The sequence below is a fragment of the Priapulus caudatus genome, unplaced genomic scaffold (genome assembly GCF_000485595.1).
Source record: "Priapulus caudatus unplaced genomic scaffold, Priapulus_caudatus-5.0.1 Scaffold9, whole genome shotgun sequence".
NCBI classification, from domain to species: domain Eukaryota; kingdom Metazoa; phylum Priapulida; class Priapulimorpha; order Priapulimorphida; family Priapulidae; genus Priapulus; species Priapulus caudatus.
The window spans coordinates 938,828-956,074 of NW_014577070.1; the positions used below are offsets into that span (position 1 = coordinate 938,828).

General features: G+C 43.8%; 2 protein-coding genes across 2 annotated transcripts in view; one reads left to right on the forward strand and one right to left on the reverse strand.

Annotated features, from left to right (window-relative positions):
* Positions 1-10,708, forward strand: part of LOC106806611 (calpain-C-like) — a 15,189-nt gene extending 4,481 nt beyond the window's left edge. Inside the window, exons 5-17 of the mRNA XM_014808614.1 lie at positions 1,130-1,301; positions 2,220-2,300; positions 2,741-2,907; positions 3,208-3,380; positions 4,604-4,722; positions 5,133-5,233; positions 5,497-5,604; positions 5,829-5,874; positions 6,122-6,239; positions 8,727-8,810; positions 9,664-9,780; positions 9,943-10,001; positions 10,134-10,708. Of these exons, the coding sequence (XP_014664100.1) occupies positions 1,130-1,301; positions 2,220-2,300; positions 2,741-2,907; positions 3,208-3,380; positions 4,604-4,722; positions 5,133-5,233; positions 5,497-5,604; positions 5,829-5,874; positions 6,122-6,239; positions 8,727-8,810; positions 9,664-9,780; positions 9,943-10,001; positions 10,134-10,160 (1,372 nt within the window). The 3' untranslated portion in view covers positions 10,161-10,708. The remainder of the gene's footprint in view (positions 1-1,129; positions 1,302-2,219; positions 2,301-2,740; positions 2,908-3,207; positions 3,381-4,603; positions 4,723-5,132; positions 5,234-5,496; positions 5,605-5,828; positions 5,875-6,121; positions 6,240-8,726; positions 8,811-9,663; positions 9,781-9,942; positions 10,002-10,133) is intronic.
* A 1,593-nt stretch (positions 10,709-12,301) lies between these two features.
* Positions 12,302-17,247, reverse strand: part of LOC106806619 (calcitonin gene-related peptide type 1 receptor-like) — a 20,388-nt gene continuing 15,442 nt past the window's right edge. The window contains exons 8-10 of the mRNA XM_014808625.1: positions 14,108-14,188; positions 13,429-13,569; positions 12,302-12,493 (exon numbers count right to left, since the gene is read on the reverse strand). Coding sequence (XP_014664111.1) covers positions 12,302-12,493; positions 13,429-13,569; positions 14,108-14,188 — 414 coding nt within the window. The remainder of the gene's footprint in view (positions 12,494-13,428; positions 13,570-14,107; positions 14,189-17,247) is intronic.

Sequence of the window (17,247 nt, forward strand, 5' to 3'; positions counted from 1 at the left end):
CGGGGGAAAACCGGTTGAATATAGTTACACGGTCTAGGGGGGGGAAAACCAAAAAAAAGTTTAGGTGCTCGAGCTGCTAACGCGCTGACGTCTCTAAGTCGTTTCTTTGAGTTAAGCTGTGATTTCGTTTATCGCTCCCGAATGGACAAGTGGTAAGGTTAACGTGTTGTTTTCTCTCAAGAGAAAGGGATGAAGATCATTGTTCAATTGCGCCGATCTGATTATATTCTCATTGAACCCGTAATGAATTACCATATAATAATTATTGTTAGTCCCTATATTTAAAAGTGGTTCATCTCTCTCTCTCTCTGTCTCTATCTATATGTCGTACCATCTATCTTATCCTATCTATCTATCTATCTATCTATCTATCTATCTATACTATCTACCTATGTATCTATCTATCTATCTATCTAATCTTCTGATTCTATTCTATCTACTCTATCTATGCTTGCTCATATCTTCTATCTATCTAATCTATCTATTCTATCATCTATCTATCTACTCTAATCTGACTATCTAGTCTATTTTTCTATCTTAATCTATTTATATCTATACTCCTATCTATTTCTCTCTCGATATAGTATATATTAAGAGTAGATAATCAGGGAATCCCTATTATCTACTTCCTGAGTATAACTAATATATATATATATATATATATATAATAATATATAGTTTAAGAGCATCCCTGCATGAATACATGTGTGGATTATGCTGCTGTGCGACCGGGCAGAATGGTGGAATGCATCACATTTCCTACACTATACCGTAGACATTATGTAGACGTATGTTCAGATTGTATAGATGTTTTTTTCAACAGCAATTACCTCACAGCACTATGCGAATAATTACATACGCGCACCTTGCATCCGTATATGTGACATTGCCTGGTTTTATAGTGTGTAGTTCGGCGGCGGGAATATGAAATATTTTATTTGCTATTATGTATGGTAAATGTGCGACCATCCGACTATCGCACTGCTCGGTCACGTAAAACGTTCGGGGCGGCATATCGCACACGCGGATGCGCACCCACAGGCTCCTAATAACACCCCCACTCCCCTCTCTCCAGCGCGTATTACACCGTAATGGCAATAACCGGAACTAGCGGATGTCCGGCTTACAGGTTGTACGGCTCGTACGAGGCGCTCAAGTACAATACGATAGTAGACGGACTCACCGACCTGACCGGGGGTGTGGTGGAGACGATGGACATGAAGGATGACCCCATGGCCTGCAGCATCCTGCTACGGAGCATGCTGGACGTGTCGTCTCTCGTAACGTGTTCCACGCCGAACGTACGTGGCTCTCCCTCCTGCAATCATCCGCACCTCATACGCATCTCTACAGATCTATTACCGTGCTGTTGGGCGGGGGTTCCTTGGGCGGGCTCTACCCGCGTAGTCCTTCGCTTCCGCTACAGCCTACAGGGCTATACGACTTAACGGTGCTGCGAAACGGTAGTGAATTATTGCAGTATGGCAGACTGAGTTGTAGCCTGCGATAGTAAAATACGCTATCCGGCGAGATAAACGTCTCGACTTTAGCCAGCCACCCTAAATTCAAACATAACTCGTTTTATTTTGGTCAGATTGGGCGGTTTATCGAACCCAAATGACCCCCGAAAAACAATTACGCGCCCATGTGTGATAGAGGCGACACTAGTGAGCGGGTACCAGCCTTGTTACGCTGTAGAAATCCACTGCCGTATAGCACTTTGGGTCATGTAGCCCGATAGCGGAAGCGAAGGGCTGGCTACACGGGTAAAGCTGGACACGTCCTCCCCCCCTAATGTGCTCTATAGCGATGGTAAACCCCTTCACGCGCGCCCATGACCCCTCATCACACCCGCGTCTCTTATACACAGATTAGCTGGATGCGTGCATATGGATGTTGGCACAACGCAGTGTGACAAATGTATTCACTGCCGAGCACAGCGAGTTCCTCTGTAATTATTTCGGTGCGAATGATTGCATTAGATTCAAGCTGTGGCAGCCGTGCCTCGCTCTATGGCTACCCCGTGCCATTTGTTAACGACACGCGGGTTATTCCCTTTATGTTCACCCCTGTGTAAGAGCAAAGGCAGCTATAGAGCCGATGTCTATGGCAGGATTGCAACACGAGTACCCAATACGGTCGAGCAAAGGAAGTAATTCCACTAATAGCGCGGTTCTTCTGTTGTGTATGTGTGTATAACGATCGAGTACATATTTCAGCCTGCGAAAGGAAGCGTCCCGGAAATACTCCCCAATGGATTATCGTTGGGAAGAAGCTATCGAGTTATTCAACTAGAAAAGGTATTACCTTTCGACGGAAGTCTAATAAAAATTAGAATAAATAATGAATAAGAACGATAAGCGATCGAGCGAACACTAATAATTTCATTATTAACTAATGAATGTTATTCAAACTGCGCTAATGATAAATGGTTCACTAATGACATGTGATTGCTCCTCTGAAATTTGCGTAAGAAATGCGAGTATGCGACTTGGCAGTTTTATTATGAAATCGAAATGATAAAAGTCTATAAATGAATAACGGACTTTGTCCAACATTCGCACAACCTATAACCGAATATATCAGTCAAATCATCACTATTCAATTGTACGTAAATTACTAGAACATCAGGGTGCTAACCAATCTAATACCCCATACTCCCTAAATCCCTAGCTATTAATGAAATGCAACTTCCCTACTGCTTATATGTAACTATTATACTTAATTAAACCGTGTATAGGTGTCCACGTCGATGGATGAGAGTATACAGCTAGTGCGACTGCGTAATCCATGGGGTGCTGCAAATTATAGCGGTGCCTGGCAGGAGGGGTCGCTGGAGTGGAACACCGTCTCACAAAAAGACAAGGACGCACTGGGCATTGGTCTTAAAGCCGACGGAGAATTCTGGCAAGCGCATTGACACGCGCTCGCGCACACGCCGACATGCACGCACGCACGCACACGCCGACATGCACGCACGCACGCACACATACACGTGACAAGCACTTGAGCTTCGGTTTCTTTAAATACGAACATCAAACGAACTAATGACGTAAATAAATGTCATGACGTCAATCAGTTACATAACTCTTTTAATTACTCGGCGTATTATATATACGTACATCGAGTATAATTTACCGAGCACGCATTTCTTAATTGACAACCCATTATTCCGAGATTATAACGTATTCTCGACTAATTGTGTAGGATGCCGTATTACGACTTCGTGAAATGCTTCGCTAGTCTTGAGCTGGTGCACATCGCGTGGGAGACCGTTCAACTCGAGCCGACGCTCAACAAGAAGAAGCCGTGGGAATTGCAGACCTTTCACGGACGATGGTGCAGAGGCGTTACTGCCGGTGGTTGCAGAAACCACGCAGGTACGGATGGCGCGGGCGCAGTGCGTAATGGCAGAAGCGTAGGTAAACCATTTTGCCTGGTGGGAGGGGGATCATCAAGGCCACGTGGGTAGGTGTGTACTGGGAAGGTGACCACCATTGACTATGTAATGTATCTATATTTCTGCTGGAGAGAGCAACAACTACCCCCTTGCCTTCCGCTAGCTACAGCCCTGAGACCGAGGGTGTGGGGTGGGGGCGTGCGCTATCCCTTTGGTGCCCTCGGTGTGCAAATCCTCTGAACGACACGTGTGTGTGTGTGTGTGTGATGTGGTGTGTTGTGTGGGCTGCCGCGTGATGTGTTTGTTTGGGTCGTGGCTGCGTGCCGCAGCGGGTGTTGTTTGTATCGTGTGTGTGTGTGTTGTGCGTGCGTGCGTCGCGCTGTGGTGGTGTGTGCGTCGTTTGCGTCGCTGCGCGTCGTGTAGTGCGTGCGGTGCGCCATGCAGCGCGTGTGCATGTGCGTGGTGTATGTGTGTGTGTGTGTGCACACAACACTGTTGCGCGTGTTTGTGTGATGTCTGTGATGTAGGGGTGTGATCGGGTTTGGCTGCGTGTGGCACATATATAGTGTGTGTGTATGTGTGCCTGTGTGCCTGTGTGCTGTGTGTGTGTGTGTGTGTGTGTGTGTGTGTGTTGGTGTGTGTGTGATGTGAGCTGTGTGTGGTGTGTGTGTGTGTGGTGCATCGATTGTGGGGATTCAGCAAGCTAACAATGTTGAGCTATGTGAAGCTGCGCCGCAAGATGCGTAGCGCACGACACTTCGCATTTCCACTTGCATTGATGAATCAAAATCAGACACAATCGCTTTTAACTCGACCAACATCCATCTCGCCATCGGCCATTGCTCTAGATTGCACGCTTTTCTGCTCTACTTGCATGCTGAGTCATCGTCAAGCTATTTATATCACGGTAAACACAAACTATTTATCCGATTACAAGCAGTAAAGTCGGGGGGCGTGGTAGGTTTCCGCTGCCGAGGCATAACACTCGGCATGTTTTTTGATACAAGGAAGACAATGCTCACTGTCGAGCGAGGAGACATTGTCTCATGCGAACACAGCGTTCTGCTAAACACACCTGTACACAGGTGCATAGGCTCATGCGCTAACGTTTTAATTGCGTCGTTGCGGCTGTCGTTACAGACACGACAGTAACGACAGCCGCACCGACGCAATTAAATCGTTTCTTTTCCGCATTGCTTTCAGAGACGTTCTACACGAATCCGCAGCTACTGCTGACAGTGTCGGAGGCGGACGACGTTCTAATCTCCCTGCAGCAACACAACAGCTACGACCCGCACGTCATAGGCTTCTCAGTCTACCAGGTGTGTCAAATTCTAAAGCTATAGCGACATTTATGCAAAACGTTTCATTTCTTTCGCGCACAACTATCATGAAGAGTAAATAATAGAATGAAATAGTATAAATCACCAATGATATACTCACAATATTATATATATATATATATATATATATGTATATATATATATATATATATATATATGTATCACTCTGCTATAATCACAATAAGCGCGTAGAATATGCTGAAGTTTACCTCGTGTAAAAAAACATATTCTAATTAACTGAAAACTTTGTTTAGCATTAGATTTCTATTTGCCTATCTGCGGTCGCCATCTTGTCACAGAATAACGCCATACGTAGCCGAAAATTCGAAAAAATCCGTACTGTTTTCCTGTGATGATTTATAATATATATATAATACTGTGTTACGCAGCTAACCAAAGTTATCGCCGAGCGACTGCCGGTCAACTTCTTTCAGAACTACGTTGCCAAGTATCACTCCCGGTACACCAACAGCAGGCAAATAACTCATAGGTGAAACACTTCGACAACTTCGAATAAATATCACTTCACGTGCCGCCGATCTATCGGTGTATTACTCCGTTGGGCATAATATCAAGAGCTAATAATACATTGTTATTAGCTCTTGATTATATTCGTTGATATGTCAGTTTTGGCATGTTCAGCATTGCATGTAATTACAATGTAGTGTAGTTCATAGTATTCGGTGCGCAATAGTCACTAATTGAAGTGGTTATTGCAATTAGATTCACGGAAAATTATAATTTTGCGCACAGATATTGGCTCCCACAGGGGCGATACGTCATCATGCCAACCACGCATGAGGCAGGCAAGGAAGGGGGTTTTACCGTACGAATCAGCAGTTGTACACAAGTGAACCTACAGTGAGTAACTCGCAACAAGTTCGTTGCTTTTATGTTGAACGTCTCGTTTTTCGTAACCGGCGCAAACCTTTTATATTGCGTGTATTTATGATGACAAGACACTTTTAATGCGCTCGTGTTATATATGCCTCGGGTGAGATGTGCTGTGTGAGCCTTTTCATGGCAAAGCGCTGTGATATTTTATCAATAGTTCCATTGAATATCTTCGGCTTTCTAATCTATAGGTTGCTAGATGACACCACTGCTGTGACGAAGACGGTACTGATAAAGGCACGTAGTCGTCACATTATATGAACACATATGTCACCATTACACTTCGTCGAATACATTATTCACTAAAAAATTCAATAACAATGTACTTTTCGATTAATAGCATCAGCTTATAAACCTGTTTCCCAAGAATATAATATAATTACTTAATATGATTTATATATATAAAATATAACATGATTATCGTATATTATTTAATGTAATATGTAATATCATATTTATGTATTATATATTGCATTACGAACAGGCGCCACAGAGATCTGGGGCCGAATCCTACGAGAACATATTTCTGCAGTATGCCGATGAACAGAGACAGGTGGATGTGTTTTGTCTCAGTCAAGCCCTCAAAGTGTGCTTGCCGAAAGGTACGCTATGAATGCTTCCACACCCGATTAAGATTGTATCGTGTTATTTTAATATGATTTAAATTCGTTAGGCTCTCTCTGTCTTCGTTACAGTCCCTTCTACTATGAAGTGCAGTCTTCGTTTCGTGAGGCTATCAAGTTTATAATTTCATGACCAAAAACCAAAAGGCTATATATATATATATATATATATATATATATATATATAATACGAGAGAGAGATGAGAGAGAGAGAGAGAGAGAGAGAAGAGAGCAGAGAGCGAGAGAGCGAGAGAGCGAGAGAGAGAGAGAGAGAGAGAGGGGGGGACTACACGATTTGAGTTGAGACCATTTTTTGTTTGCTATTATCTGCGACAGATGTTAGTGACTGCTCAGACTTGAACATCTGTCGACGTGTTATTGCCGCACTTGAAGTGAGTTAGAAAGAAGCGAAGGCATGTAGAAACTTATAAAAAGAAAGGCAATAAGGTAGAGTAATAGTATAGACACAGAAAGGACTATATGTATGACTGAAGTCAGCGTAGGCATTGTAGAAATGAGCGCAGCATGTAGAACGGAGCGAAGGCCGTGTAGCAAGGAGGCGAAGGCGTGTACTAGAATGGAGCTGAAGCGAGTGTAGCCCAACGAGGGAGCGAAAGGCCCGCTGTAGAAAGGACCGCCGAAGTGCGTGTAGAGAAGGCAGTCTCGAAAGCAATGTAGAAAGAAGGCGAAGCGTGTAGAAAGGAGCGAACAGTCCGTGCGTAGTATATGAACCAAAGGAGGCGAAGGCGTGTAGATTACACGTGCGCATTGACGAAGCGTGTCAGCAACAGGACAGGCGACACGCAAGTCGCGTCTATGAAAGCATGCCGACAGGTCGTGCCTTAGATAAGAAGCGTATGGCTGTGTAGCGACGGAGCGAAGGCGTGTAGAAAGGAGGCGCGAGATAGGCGTGTAGAAAGGAGCGATAGCGAGCTATGTAGAAAGGAGCGAAGCGTGTAGAAATGAGGCGAAGGCTGTAGAAAGGAGCGAAGGGCATTAGAAAGGAGGACGAAGTGCCATGTAGAAAGGAGCGGAGAGCACTGTTAGCATAGTGACCGAAGTGGTCCTAGTGTAGGAACGAGCGAGCGAAGCATCCGCCAAATAAAGGAGCGCGAAGGCATGTAGAAAAGGAGGAAGGCACACTGTAGATACAGGATAGTGACAGGAATAGCTAAGAGTCGCCGGAGATGACCGAGGTCATGTCACAATGAAAATGACGCCTCGAAGGCATGTAGACAACTGAGGAGTCTACCATGAGCTGTAGAAAGGGACGAAGGCATGTACACGAAAGGAAAGGAAGGGCATGTAGACCGCCACATGGACCCTGGTCTGGACGTATGCGCCAATGCCTGTATGTGTCTAATAATCCATGGAGCGAGGCATGTAGAAAAGGAGCGAAGATAGAGCCGCACCGACAGAATGCATGTAAGAAATCCGATGTCGCTAAAAGGTCCAGTTCAATCGCACACTGAGAAGTCGAAGACCTAGATAGCGAGAAGGCACGTAGAACGCGGAGGCGAGAAGGCATCTCGACTGAGTAGATAGGAGTTTAATATCTAAGATAGGGCAAAAAAGATACACACTAAAGTTTTTCTTAACGTAGGCAATAACGCTCGATAGTAACAGCTGGGCAAGCACGCCGTAGACGGGGACCGAAACATCAGTAGCTAATGAAAGGACTGCCCGCAAAGAGCTTGCGTATGGTTAGAAGTACAGCAGAAGACTCACCTGGAGCGAGGCACGGATTGATCGGCAAAGAAAAAATTATTGAGAGCGACGAGAACGATAGGACATAGTACATGAAGGTAGGCAAATGAGCAGGAGAAGCGACACTCTGATTAAGATAGCAAAGACGCAAAGGCGAGTTAGAGGATAGGAAGGACGAGAAGGCATTACGCGAGACAAAGCGAACGAATAGTGACGCGTGTCACAGTAGAAAGTAGTGTCGAAACAGGCATAGATGAGCGATATGGAGGTAGTCAGAACAGAGCCGGCAGCTATGCACATAATAGTAGAGGCCAGATGAGTCGCTTGAAAAGCGCCACTGATAGAAAGGAGCGAAGTGCAAAGGCAAAGTGTGATGGAGAGAACCAAGCGAAAGAGAGCACTAGTTATAGGATAGTGAGCGCAGGTGATTGTGTAAAGCTAGACATGCGTATGAGCAAATGGTAGTGGGAGACACAACGACAGACATATAGTGAGGCATGATGTGTAACTACATGCAGAGCAATGGTGGTGAGACAACGACAGACATATAGTGAGGCATGATGTAACTTCAGACAGAGCAAAGGTGGTGAAATAGTGACAGGTAGAAGGCGAACGCACCGCGTTTTTATCGGTGAACGGACCAAGGTACTGGCCGTTCTTTGCGGTCTCGGGATAAATGTAATGTCTCCGATGCTGGATTATATTACGCAACTAGTCCTCTGCATTAGTTGCTGCAGCCCTGCATGTTGTCTTCTGCAGGAAATATTTTAGCAGTCACGCCAAAACGAAGAATAGTAGCGTCATGGAAAGCCGAGAAACTACGAGAAGCACTAAAAGACGTTGGTATGTGTAATATAAATTTATGATCCTATTTTCTAACACATATACGAATTAATGCGTTTTTTGGCGCGATATTCCTTATGGCTATCGCAGTTGCTATACTACTCTCGATAGTAATTATCGTTTTGCCAATCTTTACTAATAAAACCCAAACAAAATCAAACCCTAAACGACCATGCATAATCATTCTGTAAATTTCGTACAGTCTTTACTCCCACACCTCGTAATTTCCTAACGTAATAAAAATAACACAAGTAATTAAATAATAAACTAATTAACGACGACGCATGTTATTGCTTTTGTTTTATATTGTGCTTTATGACTTAATCAGAGAGAGAGAGTTACGTGGGATAAATAAGGGAAAATCTGGGGTTGAATTTACACCGGAGGAGGAAACGAGCACGCGAGAATTAACCGACAAGTTTACGAACAAAAATCGAATTAAAATGAGCTGATGTTCCGACGCATCGATGTGCCACTATCTTTAAACATAGCGTCGCACGTGTCGCAAATCAGCCTTCAACTTCTTAATGGCTTAGTGAGTTACGCATATAAGTCTCGTAAGATTTCATGGTCATCGAGATCTTACTACCGCTATATCAAACTGCAGAGCGTGACATGCTGTATTGCTTATATCACAGTCGAGCCTTTTCTGCGAATAGTGTCTTTCAATTTCATGCTATAAAAATATATTTTAATTCACATTATGATCACTTAGTACTGAGTCAGTTTATAATATATTAAATTTTATTTATAAAAATTGCTAATATGTACCGGTAAAAGGAAATCTTTGGTAATTCGATAAAGACGAATAATGTGACGTATCACGAGCGTTATCGAGGTGTGAATTTTGCAGGATTTTACCTCAGCACCGATGTCATCTGTGTGATCATGATGAGACACATTCGTAAGGATGGCCTGCTATATTTTGTTGACTTCGTGTCATGTATTCTGCAACTATATGCTGCTTTCGGTAAATATAAACAATTTTTATTCCGAATTAGTATGTGTATAGAACACCTATGCGAAACAACAGGATCAGTATATATTATATATATACTGTTGTCACCTAATCTAAAGTTTTCTGTGTTATGGCAGTCATTATAAGCATCTAATGACGAACACGCATTTTCAGGTCAGTTTAATAAGCGGGATCCTGCCCACGGCGGAATTGTGAAGATGAATCTGAGTGACGTAAGTGCAAGTGACATCAGCTCTCGTCGCACATATGGCACAAGGAGCTGCGTGCCACAATTAATTAGCGACTATACTGGAAAACCTTGGTTCACTATTAGCTGCCAATAATTTTTTGTTCACTTTCTCTAGTGGATTCGCGCTGCAGTGCACACGTGACATCCTATGTTGCCGAGGAGCCGGGTTCAACTGTGAGGCAAGCGGCCGCGTATACAAGTGCAATATCACCAACATGAAATCACTCCTAATGTTCAAAACGTTATTAAAGCCGACTACCGCATGCTGAAGTGTAAAAATTATTGTAAATATTAAAGCTACACGATCAAAATTATAATTATTTTTTATTACACTACTATTATTTTTAATATATTATCAGGTGCAGATATAACAGCAAATACTGGAAATTATATTAAAATAGTAATGTGGTATTAACTTTGTTACGATGCACGTTTGCATAATTAATTCGAACAGTAAAGGTAAGATCAGGCAAGAAATTGGACACTTCAAATTAACTTTCAATAACGTTCACACTTTTCATCATCATTCTCCTATTTGTACTTTCTTTTAAGACGGGAAATTTTTGAAAAATAATGACTAAATATCAATCTATAGTTATTAATTCTGTCTAATTGTGACTATGTATTGTGTTTTTGTCACATATTGTGAACGTATCCGCTTATTATCGCAATAAACACGTTGAATATTTACATATAGTTTGACTTGATTTGTAACAGTATGAATGCATGATCACCTGCAGTGTCGAGACTCACTATAGCTTTGATAAAAACCAAACAAACTTAATAATTGTGCGCACACGTCTTATGATAGTATATTATCTGTTAAAAAAATGTATATTTTGTATATGTATAAATCTGTTATAATGGTGATTGCTTACATGGTGAACCGCAACACCGCTACAGGAAACAAGTTGAACATTTGCATTGTTGTGTTATTAGATTTCTTACAGTATGAAGAGAGGATAATCCGCAACGTTAATTCATAGCATTGCGAAATAGACTCAAAAAGGCAATTCAATCATTATGCGCACAAGTATTTTTTATCGTACATTAGTTCTAAATAGAGCAAGTTTATGTTGTGAACCATTAAGCCCACTGCTTTAGCATTAGCCCACTCCAATAGCCCCATGGTTTTTTTACTTTGCGTTTTCTTTTATAATGTTAAATACGATGGCGAAAACGATGCTAACTTAAACTATTCTTAGCTATTTATGCTAGCTTATATATACTGCTGAGCGCGGCGAGTGCTGCTCTAACTCCCTTTACCCGTGTAGCACATCGCTGCCGTGTTAAATCGCTGCACGGGTAGAGTTATTGCTTCTGACGAGTTTCACAGATGCTAACTTGGGATTCGTTATTTAGAGTTTTTGCAACGCGTCATCCTATCTCGTGTCCTTCATGGTGTCATTCGTTATCATTGCCTCGGTAAAACTTTCGCGACGTTGCAAAAAGCTATATTAAAACATGGTAGTAGGGCTCCGTTTTCACACGTACGGTATGCTTTTTACACGCAATAAACACAATTAATTATGTTTATTTTACATTTCTGGTTTGCGCTATACCTGCTGTTCAAATCAATAATCATGCCAGCCATTCAATTTTGGTGCACTCTCTAGATAAAATGGTCAAATTTGACAAAAAACTCATAACAGGAATGTTCTCGTTTAATTAATTAATTCGTTAAGTGCTCTTCGAGCCTCAATGGTACTTTTCCGTCGCTAAAATCGAAATTACCGGTCAAGTTAACGAGTCTAAGAGCCAGGAACGGTTTTTTTGTCATTTACACAGTCGCACTCAATCGAATGCAGCTGTTTTTCCCTACCGCGCGCAGAAATTGCTAGTGCGCGTTATTAGCCTCTAGAACGGATGAAACGGCCAACGCTTCTTGAGCATATTGCTAGTTCGCGTCTGCAATTGCCGGCTCCGACTCGCACAGTGGAAGAAGATCGGTGCGTGAGCAGCTCGTGTCCCGCCAGCCCATGCCCGCGCTTGCGTCCGCGAACACGCAGTTCAGCTGGCCGTGCGGTCGGTCGGGCTCGAGCGCTAACCAGCCGACGACTGCGCTGGAGAAGCAGGCGCGACCGGGGTGTCCCCACTCGTAGATGCCGTCGTGTCGCCAGTGGTCGTTGCCGCTCGTCCAGAATCCCGGCGCGTAGCCTGCAGGGCAGTTGCGAGGCACGTTTATCACGAGGTCACCTCGCGCGCGCGCGCACACACAGCTCGTCGTCGTGGGCCTCAGTTCGCATGCGGGGAATCGTGCGCCGCGCGTGTTCGTTCGCTTCTTCAGAACTGAGAATTCTGGTGAATGGGCGTCTGTTCGGCGACGTTTGCCGTCGACTTCGGTCGCAGATAAACGGACGTGTTTCTCGCTGAAAGTTTGTCGGTTCGTTTCAATATGTTGCGCATCACGTGCGTGTATATTGTTCGCAGAACCTCGCCGTTCAACAAGCAGAATATCAGAGCGACGAACAACCCCTGAATGAAAAGCAAAACGTCGAGTGTAAGATTATGTGACGTTGTAGAGATAAGAATTTCTCGATGTGTGTTAAGATGAGATATGATAAAACATCGTTATAGAATCCACTTCAGGAAACATGAATGCGTAATTGATTCACGGCTATATCGGCGAGAGAAATAGAGGGAATGACTACGGCAAGGTCACGTGCGTGTCCCGATCATCTGTTTGCATGAAAAGAGTACTCCCTGTCTGCGATTAACCATCTGCGAGACGTATTTCGTTCATTTTTACGTAAACGTATACATACATCATTCAAATATCGCATAAAAGATCTGAACTGCTTGCTGTTCAGCCTGACAACGCTTCCTGGTAATACTGGGGTTATGACGCCTAAAACTGTTCAGGTCTTTCTGCGAATACATGGACATCTCTCTTACATGTACATAGTCAGAACTATGGCACATGGAGCGCTTTCCCCATTATAAGAAAGTGACGTGTGTATGCGTACTCTTCACTATATGTAGGTATATAGCTCGATTAGAACATTAAACATTGAGGTGGCAAAATAATACCAGGAGGATATCATTTAGGGAATCGTATTTTTGTAAATCGCTTTGTGCAGATAATATTAGTTATGATAATTGATATAAAAAATTAATTCCAGTCCCCCGTGTGAGAGGGATTAGAGAGTGCATTACCTATATAGAGAGCTTAACAACTGACAAATGTAATATGAGGTACCCATCAGTGGATTAGCGTTGATCTATAGTTTCGCAAAAAGCAGACAAGGGAGAACGTATAAAAAGTGGGCATGAGCGCAATAAGAGGCATTTTACCGCGACTGCACAGCTCTTGTGTTTATTTCTTGAAACGACGCAGAAAATGGCGCAGACATTAGGTGTGATTATAGAACACGTTGTTCCGCGATTACGTGCTTTTTTATGTTTATTACCTGAAACGACGCGAAAAAGGCGTAGACCTTAGTGAAGACCTCTGCACCTGAGGTTCCTTGCGGAGGTCGATAAATCAGCAGTATGTACTGCGCACCAAACAACGGCACGAGAATGAGAACAGCGCGAACTGCCTTCCTGTAAGTGACATCAAACGAGTTCACGCGGGTTAATAGGGTAACGGTTCATAGTATAGCACTCAGTTTATATTTACTCACTATAAAAGTTTCTGATAATAAACGAATGCTTTGTTAAATGCGGTGATATAAATAGGCCTGACAACAAGCAAGCACAGCTGTTAAACTCTCGAGGTATTTGGTAAGCATAAGCCGTGGGGACTACCTATACATATGTATTGCCGATTGCAATCATATATGCAATAATAATCCCCATTATAGATATGCGCGCGTGCGCGTGTGCGTGTATAATATTATGTGTGCGTGCGTGCGTGCGTGCGTGTGCGTGCGCGCATGTGTGTGTCCGCGCATGTGCGTGTGTGTGTGCGTGTGTGTGCGTGCGTGCGTTCATGTGTGCGTGCGTGCGTGCGTGTGTGTAATATTATTACTGCCAACTATCACCAAATCCATGAGCTAGTATACATAGCCAGTACCGGCGATCGTTTGCGTGCGATAGGTCTAAGCGATGGCGATGCAACGACGGAGATAGCAATACTTGCCATGTCTGCTGCGGGTCAGGCGCATTCACTGCTCGCATCTTCTGCAGTAAAACTCGTACTATGTTGCATAGGAAAAACAGGTTTATCTGCAATAACGAAGAAAACTACAGCTGACATGATAGTTATTTGATTATTTTCGAATCTACTACTGTTTTTACAAGATATATATATATAGAGCAAATTTAAGATATATATTTATATATTTTAGAAGATATCAAACCTGAGATGAGGTTTTTGAAGTCTCTTTTGCTGGCATATTGGGACAACCGGCTCATCTCTTCCTGCGTGTCAATGTCTACTAGATGTCCTCCACGAGAATTGCAACTCTCTTCTGCACGCCACCAATCAACCGTGTCGTCTTCGTCTGTGGCGAATCTGGTCAGAAACATTTTACGATTTGTAATCAATGGGGTTTGCAGTATAAGTCTCCATCGCGTATCAGTACGACGTACGTTTCATGATCGTAGAATGCAATAGTGTAGGGTAAGATACCAAGCCGAAATTTAGCATTGGGTCCGTCACACCACCTCATGAAAATAGGGGTTTCTAATATTCACTTTACTCACTAAACGTGAATTTGCTCGAATATTTTTATCCCTAAACTCACTACTCGAAAGATTAGAATTATTATTTCTCGATAACCCGATATTCTTCAATATCCTCACGCATAAACGGTTTATGTCCCGTTGCATTGCGAAGTTGATATAAAATAAGGAACGTCAGCCGCCTACGCCATTTGGAACGACTCGACAAAGCGACAAAGAAGGGTTATTCCACTTGAGACGGCACGATGAATAGATTACAGAATTCAATAAAAATCTCGCACCTGTAGCAGCTGTCGTAAATCAATGTATACGAATCAGCGCACACCAACGTTCCGTCCAACCGAGCCTGTAATCGTTCCACTGCAGTGGCTGTCTTCTCCATCGACTATCATGCAAAACGAATGACACTCAGACAACCATTATGCAAAACAAAGAATCGCAAACTGTCCATTTTAGACCGTCATTCTTCTCTTGTCTGCCGCCCCTGCGCGGTCCCCCTGTTTTCTTATTTTGTCTTTGCACATCAGTAATATGTATATAGTATGTAATGATAATAGCAATTTATAACCATCAACAGTATCAACAAGCACAAAGGCAACTGCAACAACAGCAGCAGCAGCAGAAATAACAATAATAATAGCAGATATAACAAACAAATAATTACGTTTTACCGTAAGATTCATCAAGGGACATCAAGCGAAGAAAGTGGAGGTGGATTGGCCACACCTTACGCAAATCTAGCGACGCCATCGCCAGACAAGCACTGGTGTGGAACCCACAAGGTCAACGGGGAAGGGGCCGTCCAAAAACTACATGGAGGAGGTCGGTCGAAGCCGAAATCAAAGCCGATGGACACACCTGGGATACCATCAGACAACTCGCCCAACATCGAGTCAGGTGGCGAAGTTTTATCAGTGGCCTATGCTCCACCCAGGAGCCACGGGCGTAAGTCAAGTAAGTCAGTAAAAGATTATCTTAAAACGCATCATCGCTAGGTTTTAATGGCAATCTCGCCGTTTTTCCCCTTTTACGTGCATAGCGGTGCCTCGCGCCCCGGGTGTGTTTATGTCTCTCTCAGTTCCGCGATGTTCTATTTACCTTTCTTATGTTATCCAACGCTTCGGACACGTTTCTGTCTGTATCCTGCGACGCTGCGAGCGTCAGTACAAGCAGCGTCACCACAGCGCTAACCGTCAACATCATAACAGCAGTTATCGTGAAACAATATACAGAGAGGTGTATAGGTAATGATTCCTCTTTCGCAGAGTCCTGAATACTGACAGATGGATTACCAAGGACCGCGCTATATATACAGGGGCGTATACCCGGTGTCCTGGATGCTGCCTAGGCTGACTAAGAGCGCCATTGAGCGAAATATTCCATGCGGGTATAATAGACCGCAGAGAAAGCATTTCGGTTTGCCTGGATATAGGTCGACCTTGACACAATTAAGTCAAGGTAGTGCATTTGATCACATGCTGGATTTCAGGGATTTACTATGGGTTTTGCGATTGCAGGACCAGGGTCCGTTGTCAGAAACAAAATTAGCATTGACGTTAGTCTTAAAAGAAAACGTTTTCTAATGGACTGTTGAGAGTAACATGGTAGGCCTAAAGTTACGAATTTCTCATACACAGTGTATAGAGGACAGGTCTAGGAGGAAATGCTAATGTTGTGACTGATATCAAGAGAAACTTTTGTGTGTCTAACAGCAAAAGACAATGCCTTCAACACCGGGTCAGGTCCTACTGTCGTCATGTATGTAATATAGATCTATATTATACACTCCTGGTAATATGAATTACACGTGCGATCGCGCCAGCTCTCATCGCGCTCTTCTCTAATGTTTATATCTGCACCGTCTTGACACTCTGGGTTGGTTTCATTTTAAGCGCCTAAACCGCGCAATGACAGCTGCGACGAAGCACGTACGCACGCTGTCACCGGAGTCTCCACATCCAAGCTCGCAGCAACATCTCGCGTCAGTCTCCTCCCTCGTACAAGGAAGCGCGCGACCGCACACCGACGCGCTCTCATGGATGATAGCATCGGTTAAACAAACGCTGTCTCTGCTGCGCCGCCGCTCTCTGCGAACTCATAAATATTGTAATTATGATGGTACGACACATCTACACGGTGAATTGCATCGTAAGCAGTCGACTTGCGGAGAACATATTTAGGTAGGCGGTGGGTGAGAACCGCGGCAAGACCTAAATCCGGGGTTGCGGCAAATCTGTGCAGCGGGGAGTGCCGGCCTCACTCTGGGATACGCGTAAAAGCCCATTATGATCGCGACCGTCTACTCATCAGCAATTTCCGGCGATATTTGTCGGCGAGAACGACTACAAACTACCCGCGGGTGACATTTGATAGGTGTGACATTACACAGACTGCATGCGTCGTATCCCATGTTTGCTGAATCGGCAGAAATGGCGAGGAGATGAATTATATGGGGAATAGTTAACGGTAATGTGATCAATCTCGGGAGGCAGTGTGTGTACGCATGCACGCGCCTGTGCGTGTGCGCGCTTGTGTGTGTGCGCGCGTGTGTGTGTGTGTGTGTGTGTGTGTGTGTGTGTGTGTGTGTGTGTGTGTGTGTG